At 37.9% G+C, this 14,902-nt stretch overlaps 2 protein-coding genes across 3 annotated transcripts in view; both read right to left on the bottom strand.

The window, feature by feature from the left end:
- The window catches only part of LOC148346593 (scavenger receptor cysteine-rich type 1 protein M130-like), a 44,522-nt gene extending 43,342 nt beyond the window's left edge, over window positions 1-1,180 (bottom strand). Inside the window, exons 1-3 of the mRNA XM_088324673.1 lie at window positions 1,119-1,180; window positions 976-1,046; window positions 103-129 (exon numbers count right to left, since the gene is read on the bottom strand). Of these exons, the coding sequence (XP_088180799.1) occupies window positions 103-129; window positions 976-1,015 (67 nt within the window). The 5' untranslated portion in view covers window positions 1,016-1,046; window positions 1,119-1,180. The remainder of the gene's footprint in view (window positions 1-102; window positions 130-975; window positions 1,047-1,118) is intronic.
- A 2,456-nt stretch (window positions 1,181-3,636) lies between these two features.
- On the bottom strand, window positions 3,637-12,858 carry sh3bgrl2 (SH3 domain binding glutamate-rich protein like 2). 2 transcript variants are annotated; one of them, XM_088325368.1, is made up of 4 exons: window positions 12,629-12,858; window positions 7,486-7,671; window positions 5,741-5,821; window positions 3,637-4,310 (listed from the first exon to the last, which is right to left on the bottom strand). In XM_088325368.1, exons 1-4 carry the CDS (start codon window positions 12,674-12,676, stop codon window positions 4,299-4,301), a joined length of 327 nt encoding a protein of 108 aa, XP_088181494.1. In that variant the 5' UTR covers window positions 12,677-12,858; the 3' UTR covers window positions 3,637-4,298. The 2 variants fall into 2 exon arrangements, with proteins under 2 accessions (XP_088181494.1, XP_088181493.1); XM_088325367.1 differs by having other exon boundaries at window positions 3,637-4,313; window positions 12,629-12,856.
- Between the last annotated feature and the right edge of the window lie 2,044 nt (window positions 12,859-14,902).

The raw sequence follows: 14,902 nt of genomic DNA on the forward strand, positions 1-14,902 counted from the left end.
ACAAAAAAAACAAATCAGATCGGTGTCATTCCACATTATTAAACTTAACCAATTAACTCACGATAAATAGGTGATCTGTTTGTGTTTAGGGCAAATACTGACCTGTTAAGATGAAAAGATGTGTGAATCCTGATGAAAAAATGAACGACAAACTCAGAGATATAATTGATATCATTCATAATTTTCAATGTTATCATCTTGACTGGAGCCCATCAAAACTGTCTTCGGGCATTGGGCAGGGGCCACCCTGAACTGGTTACCAGCCAGTCGCAGGACACACAGAGACAGACAACCATTCACTCGCTCATTCACACCGAGGGACAGTTTAAACCAGCCAATTAACCTGAGTGCCCGGAGGAAACCCACGCAGGCGTGGGGAGAAGATGCAAACTCCACACGGGAGGTTGTGGTAGCTGGACTTGAACTCTGAACCTCTGCACCGTGGGGCTGCGCGCTAAACACCCATCTGCCGTGCCAACTGTTACCATACAGTACTTGTAAAATGACATCCGATATTTTCACATGATAATAAACAGACTACTCACTTCAGATTGTGTTCCCTTGACACAAATAGATGTCTTGTTTTTTATTTTCTACGATTGTTTTTCCAAAAATTCAAGATTTTAAAAAAAAAATCCCACTCAACTGGTGTCTCCTTTAAATTGCATTTTCTGCTAATAGAATTCAACAAAACATCACATTAAAGGGGTTGCATTGAGAATGCTTTTTAAAAAAAATTTTAGATCTTCTCTATTATATCTAAATACATCTAACAGCTTAATTTGTTAAAGCGTTGATTCCGGCATTTTTGTTCTTTTTGTACATTTCTTGAGTTAATGTAGTTCATTTTTGTACTCGTAATTACAACTTCACGAATAGACAGTTTTCCTCAACAATGGAAATTGTTGTTTCATTTAAAAATATGATATTTAACACCTTCTAAGTCTTATTGGAACGAAAAAGACAAATACTTACCTATAAACAGATAAAGATTTGTGCAAGGGATGAAGATCATAATTTGTCTTTAACGCGGTCACCTCACCACCCTGCCACAATTCAGGCAGAAATTTTTACGCTTGATTTTTACAATTTCTAAAAAGAGAAGAAAAAAAACATACCTGTGAGCAGTCACTCGTAAACATGTATAAAAACTCCAAATAACGGTTTGGATGGACTCGGGCCGCGCAGGATTGTTGACATTTGGATCAATTATTAAGTGACAGTCGTTTGTCAGAAGATGGAAAACGCCTTATTTGCATTCCCATTATAGTTTATTTATTAATACCAGGGTAAAAAATACCTTTCTATTTTTTTTTACAAAAGGAGCAAAAATTTTACTACATAAAATTCAAATTATTTTATGTTTTTGTGATTTTTTTTCCCCATAAACAAATGTTCTTTTTTTTTACTTTGTCCAATTGAAATGGGGTCAAGTCAGTGATGTGCACTCAGGTGAGGCTGTGCCTGTCATCATAGACATATAAAATAAAAAATAGTTATATTTATTCAGGGATAACGTTCTTCCTCATTTCATTTATGATAAGATCAGGAGCTGGTGTAACTGTAACCTGTGCAGTCCTTTGACACATGTGATTAAGAGCTTTACAAATAAATGTGTCTTAACTTGATTTCACAATCTTTGGATTTGTTTTTTTTCTAAATTGCTGTATTTTCACATTGAACTATGAATATTAGGAATACAATCCATATGTAACGTAAAATGTGTTGAGCGTCTGTAGATGCAGAGTAAGGCAAACAATTCTCTTGCCTCATGGCAGAGACTAATGATTCTTATTCGGGGTAAGAAGTCATGATTACCGATGTGAATCACCTGTGTCCACTCATTTGGCGCCAACCTCCGCGGGTTCTGATTGGCTCCCTGTCACTATTAGAACCCAGTCCTGTAAATCCCCTGTTGTCAGTCCGTCTGCGAATCTCCATGTATGCTAGGCAAGCCTTTTTCAACCCTGACTCATGCCGGTCCGTTTTTTGCTCCTGCTTGTCACCCGCTACGACCTATTTTGATCCCGACCACGTCTACTCTCCATCCCGGCTTACGACTCGTTTCTGACCCCGACCACGTCTTGCTCTCCTAGTCCCGGCTACCGACCAGTGGGTCGGGGCTTGTCAAAAGAGGAGGAACTTATCGTCCGTCTCCAGGCAGCGCTCCTTAACTCTGGGGGGCCCTTCCCCCACCAAACTGTTTTTATTTAAGTAGAACAAAGACAGAGAAAGAAAGAAACGCCCCTTTGGGCGGTACCAATATTTGAAACAGAAACGTGATACCATCTGGTTTAGAAATATACACTTTTGCGGAAGTAGTTTAAGCCCACTTTACAATATTATTGATATTATTTAACAATTAGTATGCCACGTATTATTGTGCTGTGCGTTTGCAGATGCTGAGTGAGGCACGTATTATTCTAGACTCATGCCAGAGGGCAACAGAGAGGTTTGTTGATTAATATAGATTAAAATAGCTATTGTCAAGATGGATCAAAAGATCCAGTTTATTACTGTAATTCTGATTAGTAATGTGCAGTCGGGGGAGGCTATGCCTCGCCTGTCATCTTGGAAATATATTAAAGATTTTTATCACTTAACTTTACAGATTTGGGATTTCTTTTTTGAAAATTGCAGAACTTTCACATTAAACAATGAATATAATTATAACAATTATTATGGAAAGTTTTACTAGGCTGAGCAGGTGCAAAGTGAGGCGTGCCACTCTCTTGCCTCATGGCAGAGGGTGATGGTGAGACCAAGAATTCAAAATTTGTGCACACCCCAGCCCCCAAAATAGAAATAGTGATACTATTAGCCACCTGACTGCAAGTAAAGCAGACTAGTATTTTTTTTCTTGTTGCATGAATCTTTTTGCATAATCTACCATCATAGACTTCAATAATAAAATACCACCGTTTTTTTCTATGCTCCAGTTTAAATATGGCTTTCTTGCTCTGCCAATCAAGTGATAAATAAGATGTAGGTTCATGTATTTGTAAATCTGACTGCACCTCACATGACACAGACCTCCCCGCACACCACTCGGTCAAGTTCCCCTTTCCTTTTCATCTCCATTTGAATATTTACTCTATTGATCGGCAGGTAAATGATTGCAGGGGCGCGTTTTGACGGGAAATGACAAGTGCACCGGGACAATAGGGCACTGTGCCACACTAACTCCAAAGTAAAGGTGTAAGCCAGGGATTGCTAAAGTTGTGCTGCAGTCACTGCAATACTTTTCTTAAAGGGACAGTGTATATTTTTAAGCGCCTCGTCGTGGTAAAGAAAACTATGAAAAACAATGTTGGTTTACATAATAAGCAAGAATACATGGACTATCTTTATAGGTTTTTTTTTAATATAAAATATTTGTAGGTCTAGAAACTTGATTTTAGTATGAGCTGGGAGCTAATAATTGTCCACCAATTTGAAGCCACGGCTATCCAAAAATCTCAAAAAGGCTGGGGAAAAAAATAAGAAAAATAGTGTGTGTTGGTCTCAATCTATGTAGTTTGTATTTTTCCTTGTGCTTTCTAGTACTCGTTTTGGGTTACACTGCACCACATATTGTAAGAACCAGAACAGAGGATGGCTGGGATTGTCCCACTCAGCAATTAGTGTAAGAGAATATTAATATATAAACTTTATTTTGCATTGATGACATCAGGTCTGAAAAGTCAGAAAATTCACAGTAATATAAGTTTCACATTATGGCACATTACATGGAAAGAAGCACAGATTATTTGTATGCACATTTCGGAAGAAAACCACATTAGGCTCACATAAAAAAGAAAAAGAACTAAATTCACATAGATATTGGTAACTTTCTTATAAAGATAAAAGCATCTGACTTGGTAGCACAATCTAGAGGATAAGTTGATTAAGCAACCCGTATAAGATGAAACCAATATTTGAGGGTAAAAATAGTAATAAATGAGACTGTATTTGCCCTTATGACATAAAACATTAGGAAACTCAATTTAGAGGGGTAAAATATCAAGTCCATGTAGTTCACGAACAAAAAGAAAAGCACCAAAACATTCCTGCTTGAAATTAAACTGCATTTTGCAACAAAAACACCGGAGGGTGCTAGAGCACAACATGAGGCTGCTTTTTCAGGAACCCCTGGTAAGTATGTTGGGTCACCAAACTATTCTATGATTGTTATTGCTCCTTTTGGGGTTCAAAATGTCCCCAATGTGCAGAAAACATTTTTGAAGGAGTCCCACACTTGGCATCCACGGTAAGAAGACACACAAAATAGTTTGCGCCGTTCTTCTCAGCACCGTCCTTCAGGCTTCAGCCTGCTGAAAAGAAAAACCAAAAATATAATCATGGTTAAAAAAAACACTTCTAAGCTCTCGGTATTATCAAATTCAGTGCTTTAAAGAGGGATCAATCCAATGTTATATAAAAATGTTTTTGTTTTTTAGCTTAGACCAAGTATTGTAAGTGCCAAACGTTAAATACGCGCGGCCCTGATTAAAATCATTTATCGATATCGCAAACTATGAACACAATACCAACATGAAACTTTAAAAGTCAGTCGGATTCATCATCAAATACACCAAAGAGTTGTTTCCTTCCGTCGTGCTTTTATGCGATTACTTCATATCTTTCAGGACGACCTTCTGTTATCTCCATTCCCTAACATTTGACTCTGGTACCATAAATAAAAAGGGTGTTATGATATAATATCGAATACCTTTGCATATTTCATCTATATCACTAGTGGTCTAGTGATTCGGATGTGCCGCTCTCACCACCATGACCCGGGTTCAATTCCCGTTGCATCCATTGTTTTGCAATTGTGATAAGTAATCTTTTTCAACAGATCAATCTGCACAAATATGGTGATATACTGCCATAAACTCTCGTGTAAAATGTGCATAGAAATGGGCTTAAGATTGTAATTCTAGGATGAAAGTGGCGGACAAACAATTATACCGCTTGCAAACGGTTTGCCTGGAATCTGATTTGCTAGACTAGCTGCTTTCTGGAAGACTGATGTTACAGGACATGGCCTCAGGATTATTTATGAAGTCATCCAGGAAGATTTCGGTCCCTAAAATACACTGTATACAAACAAATACGTAATCTCATTTTGTTTTGTCATTAACTATTTTTCCGTAGTGCGGTGGTTAGCACATTTGACTAACACGCGAAAGGTCCCCGGTTCGAGACCGGCTGGAAACCTTTGTTGGCCTGGAAATGGATGCTCGCCACCAGGCTGTACTTGCCCAAGACACACCACATTAAATGGTGCCCCTATAAGCCTAGTAATCAAGGGATCCAACCCAGCCAACCCCATGGAATGTTAACGAAAAAAAAGGCCAAAATGAGGTGCGTCATTTTGAAATAGCAGCAACATGTATTGTCGAGGTATCGGATCGCAGACTTTATTGGTGGTTACAAAAAAAAAGAATCAAATCCATAGTGTTCTTTTCTTCTGCCAAATTCTTTTAACCCAACGCTGCCCGCAAAATCAGAAGTTTTTCCCACCTCTGTGTTAGTTTATGGAGTATGAAACTGTTGAATTGGAAATATTCTGCATTTTTTAATTCCAATATCTAAAGCTTTAGTAATAGATACAGATAAGACATACCAATACCATTAGTACATCAAATACCCTTTCATGTTAAAAAAACTCATGTTCTTTAAGTAAAACCTATCAAATGTACTGAAAAATTGAAGCACGGTCTAATGATTATAAATTATAATTGATACTGCTTACTTCAACAGAGGCTTGAGAAGTGAGGCCCAGGAATGCAAAGACAGTGTTGTTTTCTTTAGACTGGAAGAAATCTTCATAGTCCTGTCGTAACAAAAAAGGTGTGTCATTTTCCTTTTGAACACTTGGACCTCATCCCATTTCTTTCCCCCACCCCTTGCTGCTTGTTGCTTGTTCACATGACCAATCTGCAACCAATTCAACAAACATGCAGCGATGGATTACCCTTGCTGGTGAGAGTGACGCTGTGTAATCCGTGGAGGGATTACGGCGGGATTACAGAGGTGGCTTGCAGTTTCGATGGATGACGGAATGTCAACTCACAATGGGCGGCAAAAGGTAGCTAGCTCCTTAGTCGCTAACCACCATGACCTACTTTATTCCGTCGCGTCCCTCGGGAAGCATTACATTCGTTCATGTCCATAGAAAGGCAGGCGGGGACATATTATAATCTCTTCAAAGCCCTTTTATCATATCTTGCATGTACATAATAGGAATTGCTGATTCATTGAATTAAATCAAATATTGTAATGGAGTTGTTCAATAACAAAGGATGCCATCTCGAGAAAAAAGATATTTTGCAATTTAGCTTGACACATTAAATGTCTTTTATATTTATTCAGGATACATTTATTCATGTATTCATGTTAATCGTTTAATAAACAACAAGGAAGACTGCTGGAATTGTAATGAAAATGAAATGATCTGCATTTATATAGCGCTTTTCAAGTCAATGACTTCCCAAAGCGCTTTACATTGTGCTTCACATTTCCCAATAGCGGCCGTGATCTTTGCAGCCATGTAAGGCGCTAACCTGCTTATTGGGGGTATAGGGGTATCAGTGTCTTACCCAAGGACACTTCGGCATGTAACACGGACAAGCCGGGATTCGAACTGGGATCCCTCAATCCTAAAACGATCGCTCTACCTCCTGAGCTAAAAAAAAAAAAACATAATATAACGTAATCAAATACAAAATTCATTAAAATTAAAATTAAAAAAACGTTTAAAAATAAAAATAACATTTAAACAATGGCGAAAAAATAAATACATGGATAATATTAAAATAAAAAATAAAAAAAGCAAAATGGTCTGCCATATGCCATACCAGATTATCTTTCTAACTTAAATATTATATACATAATATTATAATAAATGTAAAAATATGATTTTAAAAAAAGTTAAAAACATAATAAAAGTAAAATAGTACATGATAGAAACTGTATATCCATTGAAGATAAACAAAATGAAAAGCCGGCATAACATGAGATATATATCACAAGTATTTTTTTTTTTCGTCATAATGAATATATATAAAAAAAAAAAACATTTCAAATTACATCTAAAAATCAATAGATTTCTGAACATAGTATTAATCCGACTACTCTAAAATTATTTCAATACGAATGCTTCTTGTTATTTATTTTTGGGGTATTCACTCTCGTCTGAAAAGTGCTACACAAATACATTTTAATTTTATTTCATTTAAACCAGTTGCCTAAAATATGCAAAATTCAAAGGTTTCTGGATTAAAGTGTAATAATTCACAGATGAATTTATTGTATTTGTTGAAAATGCACAAAGGAAAATGTTACAGAAAAAATATCACATTAAATCAAATTTGCATAACCGAGGGAAAAATAGCTTAAGCTGTATTCATCCTTCCTTGCAAACAATATGGGTCTAATTTCCTTCGTCATTTCTGGGAAAGTTTAGTGAAATGATAATGGCTTCTGTTTCCATCGTACCCCACAGTAGCTGTCGCCGTTAAAGATCTGCGGGGGAAGGGGGTTGCCTTTGTCGGGCTGCTTATCGCCCGGGATGTGGCGGTACATCCACTGTCGCTGTTCCTCCAGCATGGTGATGTCCACTTGCTGAAATCGAATGCTGTTGGCCTCCAGGAAGCCCACCACCGCTTGCTGTTGCTTTTTCACCTACCGGGAGATATACGGCGAGCTTTTTACACTCTTATCCAAGTCTTGATTACTCATTGTTACATCTTAGATCTAAGTGGGGAGACGTGGATTTCACACCTAGTCCTTCAGCTCGAGTCTGAATTTGTGATGTGTTGTTCCCAGACAACCGGTTCTATGAGCCAGCTTTTGGAAGATAAATTTCCTATTTTATTTGTGAGAACTCGGGCAAAGATGTGAGTTTGGCCGACCCTGGCCCCTACTGCGTGCCTGGTTCTCTAGGTCTGATGGCGCCAGACGCCAATACCCACGCGCACGGACCGCTCGGGCAGCCAGCAATGCAGACTAAAGCCTGTTTTTTTTTAACAAAATTAAAGTTAAACAAAACTTTATAAAAAGAGACAAAGAAGAACAATGATGGGTGGATAGTAAAAAGAAAAAAAAAAAGCAAGAGAGAGAGAGAGAGAGAGAGAAGCTTGGCCCGACAAAAACATAGCCAATCTGAAATTCCGGCCAGTTCGGGTTTAGGCTTAAGATCGTAATTCTAGGATGAAAGTGGCGGACAAACCCTTTTCCCACTTGCAAACGGTTTGCTTGGAATCTGATTGGCTAAACCAACAGCTTTCTGGAAGATTGATGTTACAGGACATGGCCTCCAGGATTTTTTATAAAGACATCCAGGAAGATTTCGGTCCCTAGAAACAAATGATGGCTGAAATGGTATTGATTAAATGCTTGAATATGAAAGCAAACTTTTGAAGGCAGCGCAACCAAGGCGAAGCTATGAAATAACACTGTCAGCCAATTTGGAATTATTTATTATGTATTGTTGGAGAAAATAAAATTAACATTACTTTATATCTTTTTAGGCCAGCATCGAAGGCCTTGCAGGATCTCGTGGCCCACCACTGCTAATCCTATAAAACTATGATTTGGTCATTGCAGCTCGACTCCATTCTGCTTTGCATTCTTCTCAATGAAGATAAAAGATATCTCGAATAATGGGTGTGCGGGTGTCACAATGCCTCTTTTGTACGCTTGCGCACCCAAACAAGCGCGACCCGGCTACATTTGGGTGCACGCTCAATAGTGGTGTGGCCAAGTGTGTCTGATGGGTAACTATTCCGCGTGTGTGAGTGTGACGGACGTGCGATCATTTTGGGTTGCCAAATTCAACACTTGTTGGTGAAATACAGGTCTTAAAATATACACAAATGCCTCACACTGGGTACAAATGTATTGTTTGGACTCTGAATGAGGAGATTATCTTGGATTAATCCTTTCGTTACCGGAAAAACGGGAATAAAAGAGGACTCCTGAGGACAAATGCAAAAATCCAAAAGAAAAAAAAAACATTGGTTAATTTACAAGGCAGTTGTTATGAGTCTAGCTTGCACATTTGAAAAATTGGTGTGATTTTAAAAATCAAATAACACATCATGTAGAAAAAAATTCCACATCTGCAACAATGATTAAAAATATAAAGTGGTAGTGTGTATTTTTTTGACCATCTACTGTATTCTGTATTGCAACTGAAAACGGGTCCTAAAAAGAACAAAAAAGACACAAACTAGGGCAGCACGGTGGTTAGCGCGTGTGCGGCACAGTTCTGAGGTCATGGGTTCAAATCCAGCTACCAACCTTCCTGTGTGGAGTTTGCATGTGCTTGCATGGGTTTCCTCCGGGCACTCCGGTTTCCTCCCACATTCCAAAAACATGCACGTCAGGTTAATTGGCCGGCCAAAATTGTCCCTAGGTATGAATGAGCGAGCAAATTGTCTGTCCCTGTGTGCCCTGCGACTGGCTGGCAACCAGTTCAGGGTGTCCCCTGCCCACTGCCCGAAGCTAGCTGGTGTGGGCTCCAGCACCCCCGCGACCCTACTGAGGATGAGCAGTGCAGATAATGGATGGACACAAACTACGAAGACTCAATATGACAGAGTACCGTATTTTCCGCACTATAAGGCGCACCGGGTTATAGGGCGCACCCCGGAAAAATAATTTTTGGTCCTATTTTTGACATACATAAGACGCACCGGATTATAAGGCGCTACAATTGGAAAGTCGACAAAACAGTCAGATATTTGAGTCCAACTTATTACCCCCTTAACATTCCCAAAGCCTGCAAAGACGCAAATACGTGTCGAGAACACGTGCGGATGCGGTGTCCGTACGATGTCACTCAAATGCATCGTTCCAAATATCATTCGGAAGGTTAAAGTCTTGGGATTCAAGAAATGCCAACCATTCCTTAGTTTCTATTTTCTTTTTCGCTCGCAACTTTACTGTATATATGACAATAAACACTTGGAATTGAGTTTAATTTAAAAATAGACACTCCATTCCATCCATTATCTGCATCGCTTATCACAGAAACATCGAGTTCAGTCTGAAACAAGATACAGAGATAATATATATAGCCGGAGTAGCTCACAGAAGTCGTTGTGTTCATAATAATGTGCAGCCGTGGTCCTCTTATATCCGTGAGTTTAGTAAATCCAGGAGAATAAAATATTTACAAATATAAAATAGTAAAAAAATGCTTTCTGTATGCCGTCAGCCACGTGCTATACGCATTCATCTTTTTCGGCCAATTGCAGGCTTTGTTTTGCCGTTCAAGCCAATGCCAGCCTGTAAAAGATAAAAAGAATCCGCTCCTTGACCTCCGAATAACTCTAGCCAATAGTGATCGATTCAACTGATGACTGACACGTCTTTTTTGGCCAATTGCAGGCTTTGTTTTGCCGTTCAAGCCAATGCCAGCCTGTAAATGATACAAAGGATCCGCCCCTTGACCTCCGAATAACTTTAGCCAATAGTGATCGATTCAACTGATGACTGACACGTCTTTTTTGGCCAATTGCAGGCTTTGTTTTGCCGTTCAAGCCAATGCCAGCCTGTAAATGATAAAAAGGATCCTCCCCTTGACCTCCGAATAACTTTAGCCAATAGTGATCCATTCAAATGATGATTGACACATTGGTTAGCCAATGAAACGCCGGTAAATAAATCCCAGCATACACCGCGGACTACTTGGCGTTCGGGGGAAAATCTAGTCGGGGCTGCAAGTTAGTTGCAAGACTTTGCGAATTAATATTGATCCATAAATAAGGCGCACTGTATTATAAGGCGCATGGTCAGCTTTTGAAAAAAATAAAGGCTTTTAGGAGCGCCTTATAGTGCGGAAAATACGGTATTTTAAAATTGCATGTTTATATGATGCTTCATGTATTTTTTTCTAATTTTCAAATCAATATTGTTGATTTAATGAATATAATCTTGCAACTAGGAGGTGCTATACAATACACACGCAATTAATCCGTCCATATTTTTTCAATCAGATCACCTGAGAATGTTTTCAATTCAAGGCATCGATTTCAAAACAGATTTATCTAAAATATCATTGTAAAAAAACATGATAATTTGGTTATTGTTTTTTCAAATTCTATTGTACCAGTAAAAAGTACGTAAAAGTAAGTAAAAGTGCTGGAGTAAGGCAGAAAGCATCCACCTAAGAAAAATATATTTTAAGGAGCCCCCCCCCCCCCAAAAAAAAACAAAACAGTCAGTAATTGGTAAAAAAAAATAACTCCCCTGCGAAATGTTCGATTTTGATTTACTAGAAAAAAATAGGTTTTCTATTGTGAAAAGAATAAAATTGGCAAATACGTATTATTAAGAAGCAGAAATTTATGACGGTATCCAACCAGTTATTCAATTGTATCGCAGTAGTTGGCAATTATTTTGATATTTGATGGATATTCGATTGGTTCACTACTAAATAATTTGTTGTTGTACACTTAGATGCATATCTTAACTATGAGGCACTCTAAAGTAGCCACACAAGCCTCTCTATATTTTGCTTGTTGTGTCAGAACTTTAAAATAATTATTTTATATTTCTGCAAAAATGAAATTGCAGCCAAAGCACTCAGGAGCTGACGTATTGTATTTTAACACTTATATTTTTGCTATCAGGAGCGTTACTGGTGTGGGGGGGGGGCATATCTGAGTTTGGGCAGTGCCGACCCCCCCAAAAAAACGGATGGAGTCGTGAATGCAGTCTGAAAAATGAAAACCAAATAACAAAAGAGGAAATAAAATAAAATAAAAATGGAGAAGATGAGAAAAAAGAAGAAAGCAAGAATAAATATGTAAAAGAAAAAAAAAGATACAAGCAGGTCAAAAATAAGGAAAATGAAAAAAATAAAGAAGGAAATTGGTGGGGAAAAAAGAAACAAAATAATAATAAAGAAAAAAAAGGACACCCTGAACTGGTTGCCAGCCAGTCGCAGGGCACACAGGGACAGACAATCTGCTCGCTCATTCATACCTAGCGACAGAAGAACAAAGCGATAAAAAGTACAAAGCTTGGTGAAAATATAAAAGAAGAAAAACCAAGAAAAAAAGATGTTTTGCGGGGGTCCATTTGTTCAGTATATTACCAATAATGTATAATATTCTGCAAAAATAAGTTAATACATTAAATTATATATATTATTCTATTTGATTATAATAACGCCTATTTTGCACTCTCCGGGGAACTTTAATTAATTTAAAAGAATGTATACCAAGCAACTTCAACTAGAATCCCTACAAGGCACAATTAAATACCTAATATTTGTGCTCCCCATGTATGATTCCGCCCACCCAGAGATTGCCATGATTCTAAACACAGTTTGATTGCGGAATATCTTTATTCTTATGACCAGGTTCTTCGTAAATGTTATTATTTTCCCAAAGTCGCGTCAAAGCCATTCCCTCAAAATATTCGCTGCGGCATCACTTGACCCAAATGATTAATTTACTGAGGCGCGCAAAGCCAAACTCGAACGGGCCATTCTGTACTTTCCCTATGAAGTGATGCCAGACATTTAAAGCTTGTCAATTTCCTTTGTAAATGATCGAATGACAACACAATGCATTTAGTTAATCAATAATTTACGGAACGTTTGAAATCCAAATAATGAATCACTCACCGCCAAAGATCCACTTGACGAGGCAACGTAAACCTTGATGATAACCATTTTAATCCCACATTACAGATACGACGGGTGACATCAAAAAATAAACGACAATATAGTTTGAAAGTAGATTCCAACGAAAAATAAACAAAACGGAAAAAACGGCAAAGTGTGTTCTAGTAAACGAGAGAGAAGACGCCACTGATCAAACTAAAACCACACTATGACGCCTATGCTGAAGTTAGCGAAAATAAACCGCATGCTTCCGTTATTACTTTCAAAGTAAAATTAAAACTCGTTATTTTCTCTCATTAAGGGATGAACTATTTATATATTGTCCACAAATGCACACATACGATCTATATACGATCTATTATATATTGATTCGTAGAAAGAACAGCACACAACTTAGACTAAATCAACAGAAACTCGACAAATCACCGGATGTAGTTTATTTTGGAAAAATTAAAATCAATTTTCTTTCAGGGCTCACTATCAAGTTTCGCCTTTTACACCAGTGGTGACCAAAATGTATCCTATTTATGTTTAATTTTTGGAACGGTGGTGGCAATTTCAGCGGATCCAATGGACTAGATTTCAAACTTTTAACTATAAATATACCTCGTGCCTAACATTACAAGTTGTTGTACGATGTTTTTTTTTCACAGACGCAATTTATTGATGAGCACTTTATCTCTATAACAGCTAAAATCCTGAAATATCAACAAATAAAGCCCCCCACACCTCCACTTCTTTTACCGGTGATATCCATTCTGGACAGATCGTTGAATAACTTCATAGAAATCTCATTTGCTGTGAAACAAAACAAACATAGAATTCACTCCGTGATAAATTAACTGAGAAACACGTATTTAAAACTACCTCAGCTCTAGCCCTAAAAGTTTAAGTAACACGTGTTAAAAAAATATATAATATGTATAGTATACATTTCAAATTAAAGATAACATCTGCTCATTTTGCAGCAGTGATAATGAAACCAAATGTACAATTATATGAAGGTTCCAGCAATATTTACAGATCTGGATCACTCCCGTCTTCTCTAATTTTCCTTTTTTTTTTTTTTTTTTTTTTTTTTAGAAATCATTTTTGTCACGATTGCCCATTGCCCTTACCGTACCTTGTTTGGCGCCAGCTACTGCTTGTTGCCTGATTGGCTCTCCTCCTATTTAGATAGATAGATAGATAGATAGATACTTTGTTCATCCCCGAAGGGAAATTCACATTTCCAGCAGCATCCCTGAGCTGAGAACAATCGAGAACAATCGAAAATAACACGGGAGCTGCTGGAGTGGCTGCCATTCGTGACGGCGCCGGAAGAAAAGATTCAATTTGAATCATGTACAAACAAACAAACAATTGAATCATGTACAAACAAACAAACAAACAAAATATTCATAATAAAATGGGGGGAAAATAATTTCTGATACTGATATAACCAGGTAAAACTAATTTTAAGTTACTTGTCCAAATGAATGTTGTGCCATCTCACCTTTCCCACTCTCTCTCCTCTCACCTTTCCCACTCTCTCTCCTGCAGTTGACTTGCTGCTGCTCGCTCCTGAAACTAATACTTACCTCTTTGTGTATGTGCAAAGAAGTTGAATCCAAGACAAACGTGATGGAGCAGTAACTTTGGTATCTCTTCCTCCGCCCATTCACTGAGGTTGACCGTGTGTGATTAAAGCTTAACCTGACTTGGCGATTAAACCACTGTGTCAAAAGTAATATGTCCCGCAGGCCATATCAAGCCTCCCAAAAGATTGAATCTATTCCCAGAGACATTGCTGAAAGATTCACAAGTGAAAAACCAGCAACAATCACCTACAGTTAGAAATTCGTCTACTGGATGCTGCCCAAAGACATTTGCCACAACAAACAACCCACTGTAGCTGTATATGACGACTGCCATTTATCAACCAGAGAATATTTGAGGAAACACTCATCCTGATGTTATTCTACCTACCTAAAATAGTAGTCACGGACGCATTGTTCAAGACAATACAGTTGGAAATCTTCCTTAGCTTCAACATTTGCTACAAAACTATCCTTTTGATGCTCACAGATTGAAAATAATCAGTCATTAAAAAATACAACATTAAAAAAACATCTGGGTGTCTTTGTAGAAGTTGAAAGGAGCTCTAACTCCTATTACTTTATGCTATATGCACAACATACAGCACAAATGAAATTACTTCTTTTGACCCAGGAAAACGCAATAAATGAGACAAACTCAGTACTCTCATTCACTCCTGGTCCGTCCGTTAACGAA

This window comes from Urocampus carinirostris, chromosome 20 (genome assembly GCF_059441175.1).
Source record: "Urocampus carinirostris isolate Australia breed hairy pipefish chromosome 20, RoL_Ucar_1.0, whole genome shotgun sequence".
NCBI classification, from domain to species: domain Eukaryota; kingdom Metazoa; phylum Chordata; class Actinopteri; order Syngnathiformes; family Syngnathidae; genus Urocampus; species Urocampus carinirostris.

Excerpts from the sequence above, each read along its gene's own strand:
- sh3bgrl2 (XM_088325367.1), bottom strand. The coding sequence starts at position 12,676 with ATGGTTATCATCAAGGTTTACGTTGCCTCGTCAAGTGGATCTTTGGCG. Across the intron at positions 7,672-12,628 it reads CGTCAAGTGGATCTTTGGCG|GTGAAAAAGCAACAGCAAGC; the intron begins GTGAGTGATTCA and ends ATCTCCCGGTAG. Across the intron at positions 5,822-7,485 it reads ACGGCGACAGCTACTGTGGG|GACTATGAAGATTTCTTCCA; the intron begins GTACGATGGAAA and ends TTGTTACGACAG.